This window comes from Haplochromis burtoni, unplaced genomic scaffold (assembly GCF_018398535.1).
Source record: "Haplochromis burtoni strain Fernald_Lab_line unplaced genomic scaffold, NCSU_Asbu1 Contig_7, whole genome shotgun sequence".
Classification (NCBI taxonomy): Eukaryota; Metazoa; Chordata; class Actinopteri; order Cichliformes; family Cichlidae; genus Haplochromis; species Haplochromis burtoni.
The window spans coordinates 2,531,339-2,533,260 of NW_024582368.1; the positions used below are offsets into that span (position 1 = coordinate 2,531,339).

A 1,922-nucleotide genomic window follows, 5' to 3' on the forward strand; every position below is an offset into this window, starting at 1 on the left:
GTTTCTCAGTAACATTTAAATATACTGGTATCTGAATGTCCCCTTCAGCACACCAATACCAGCCACTGTCCTCTGACTGTAGTCCAGTCATGGTCACTGTGGAAACATCTGGGTCTCTCATATGAGTGGTCACTATTGTTCCATCTATGGATCCAAATGATCCTGTCACACAGTTCCTGCCCAGCCTGCACCACTTCATTTCTCCAGAGTTACTCGGGTGACATCTAATAGTTATGTTTTCTCCAATATATCCTGTAATCTTCTGATGATCCACGTAGAGACTGGGGGTATCTTCAAGTAAAATTCAGTTTAAAGAAAGCAAAAAACCCAAAATGCCAATACTTTTTTCAGTGCTGAATAAAAAAAATATAGGTGATTAAGATTTCATGTTGATTCTCATTAGCTTTGAATGACAAGTGCATACTCAGTCTTAAAAAATGTTTTTTTTTTCTCCAAAAAACGACATTGTAAAGAATTTGAAATGTTAATAGAGATGTGCACTTACCACTGGTAACTGATAGTTGAAAATACTGTCCGCAGTCCGGTCCATTATTAATCTCCACCACACACCAGTAATCAGTATTTTGATTTGTCAGATTTTTTATAGTCACAGTAAAAATTTGTCCTTTTTTGTCATCAGAGATTGAATATTTTCCTGAAGGGTCTGGTTTGTTTGTTTTTACTGCATAGCTGCAGGAGCTCCATATATGTCCTTCACACAAGTACTTCACATGGTCTATATATTGTGACTCATAGAGACATGGGATGGAGATAGATTTTCCAGCTTCCACTGATACTTTACTGACTGTAGTTATGCTGTGAACTCCTGCAACAAGAACAAAGTATTTTATTGGTTATGTTTAATTAAAACATTCTTCCTTCATTTGTCTCTTGTATATGTAGACGCTTAGAGTGTTGTTAAGTACAAAACAGAATAAACTAAAAATTATTAAAAGCCATTATTTTTATCATCTACTGACACTAACCTTTGAAAAACATGAAGTATTTTAATGATTCCTGTGACTGACCTTTAAGCACACTGAAAAAAAGAAGAACGATGAGATGAGCAGCCATGCCTGTGAGTGAGTAGAATGACAACACCTGAACCACAGTCAAGTCTGGTTCTATTTTTGAATTTAAGCAACATGCAAATGCAACACTTAAAACCTGCCTTCCTGATAGTTCGTCATACAATAAGGTGTTTTTTTTCTGCTGTCTTTTGCTGTAAACTAAGTATGAAAATTACCATCCACAACATTGCTACAAGTAAACAATAATATGCATTCTCATAATATATAATAGCACTGACAGTGCAGGAAGCGAAAACAGTAAAAAAAAAAAATCTCTATTAAACAGGATGAGTTCTCACAAATCCTGAAAATAGGGTTCAGGATTATCCTTTGGTGTCGATGCTTTTGATAATTCTTTATTTCTTTTAAACCAGAAATCACGTGATCTTAAAGAAAGGAAATGGTAACAAAGAAATTGTGCAATAAACTTTCCTGCTTTGCAAGAATAAAGCTTTGTTGTTGTAAAAGAGATGAAAAGAGTCACTAGGACAGGAAACAAAATATTGCAGCAGTAAGTCCAATAACTTAGGGACAGATAAAAAGGCAAAAAAGCTTAGTATTGAAATATTTCATTGATGATTAAATGCACTCAGATGACCTTTTTTTCACCCTGATGGAGAACAGAAATAAATATGACAATTAGGAAGGAAAAGCAACAAAAAAGGTAATAAATTTGAATGGAAAGCTGAATATTTGCCCTTTTCATATCTTTTATGATTGAAGCATAACTGTACATGCTGTCCACATCATTTTGATTAAATCACCTTCATGTTTTTAACTCTAATATCTGTACTTCTACTTAAGCACAGAATGTCTGTACTTTTTCCACCTCTGCTCAGAGATAAGTTGCTA

The 1,922-nt window shown here is 34.4% G+C and overlaps 1 protein-coding gene across 1 annotated transcript; it reads right to left on the reverse strand.

Annotated features, from left to right (window-relative positions):
• Nucleotides 1–4: 4 nt before the first annotated feature.
• Nucleotides 5–1,901, reverse strand: LOC102306462 (CMRF35-like molecule 1; the record flags this gene model as incomplete). Its single annotated transcript, XM_042224526.1, has 3 exons — nt 1,029–1,901; nt 506–826; nt 5–291 (listed from the first exon to the last, which is right to left on the reverse strand). Coding segments are annotated over exons 1-3 (654 nt in total), but the record flags the coding sequence as incomplete, so codon positions are not given.
• Nucleotides 1,902–1,922: the final 21 nt, after the last annotated feature.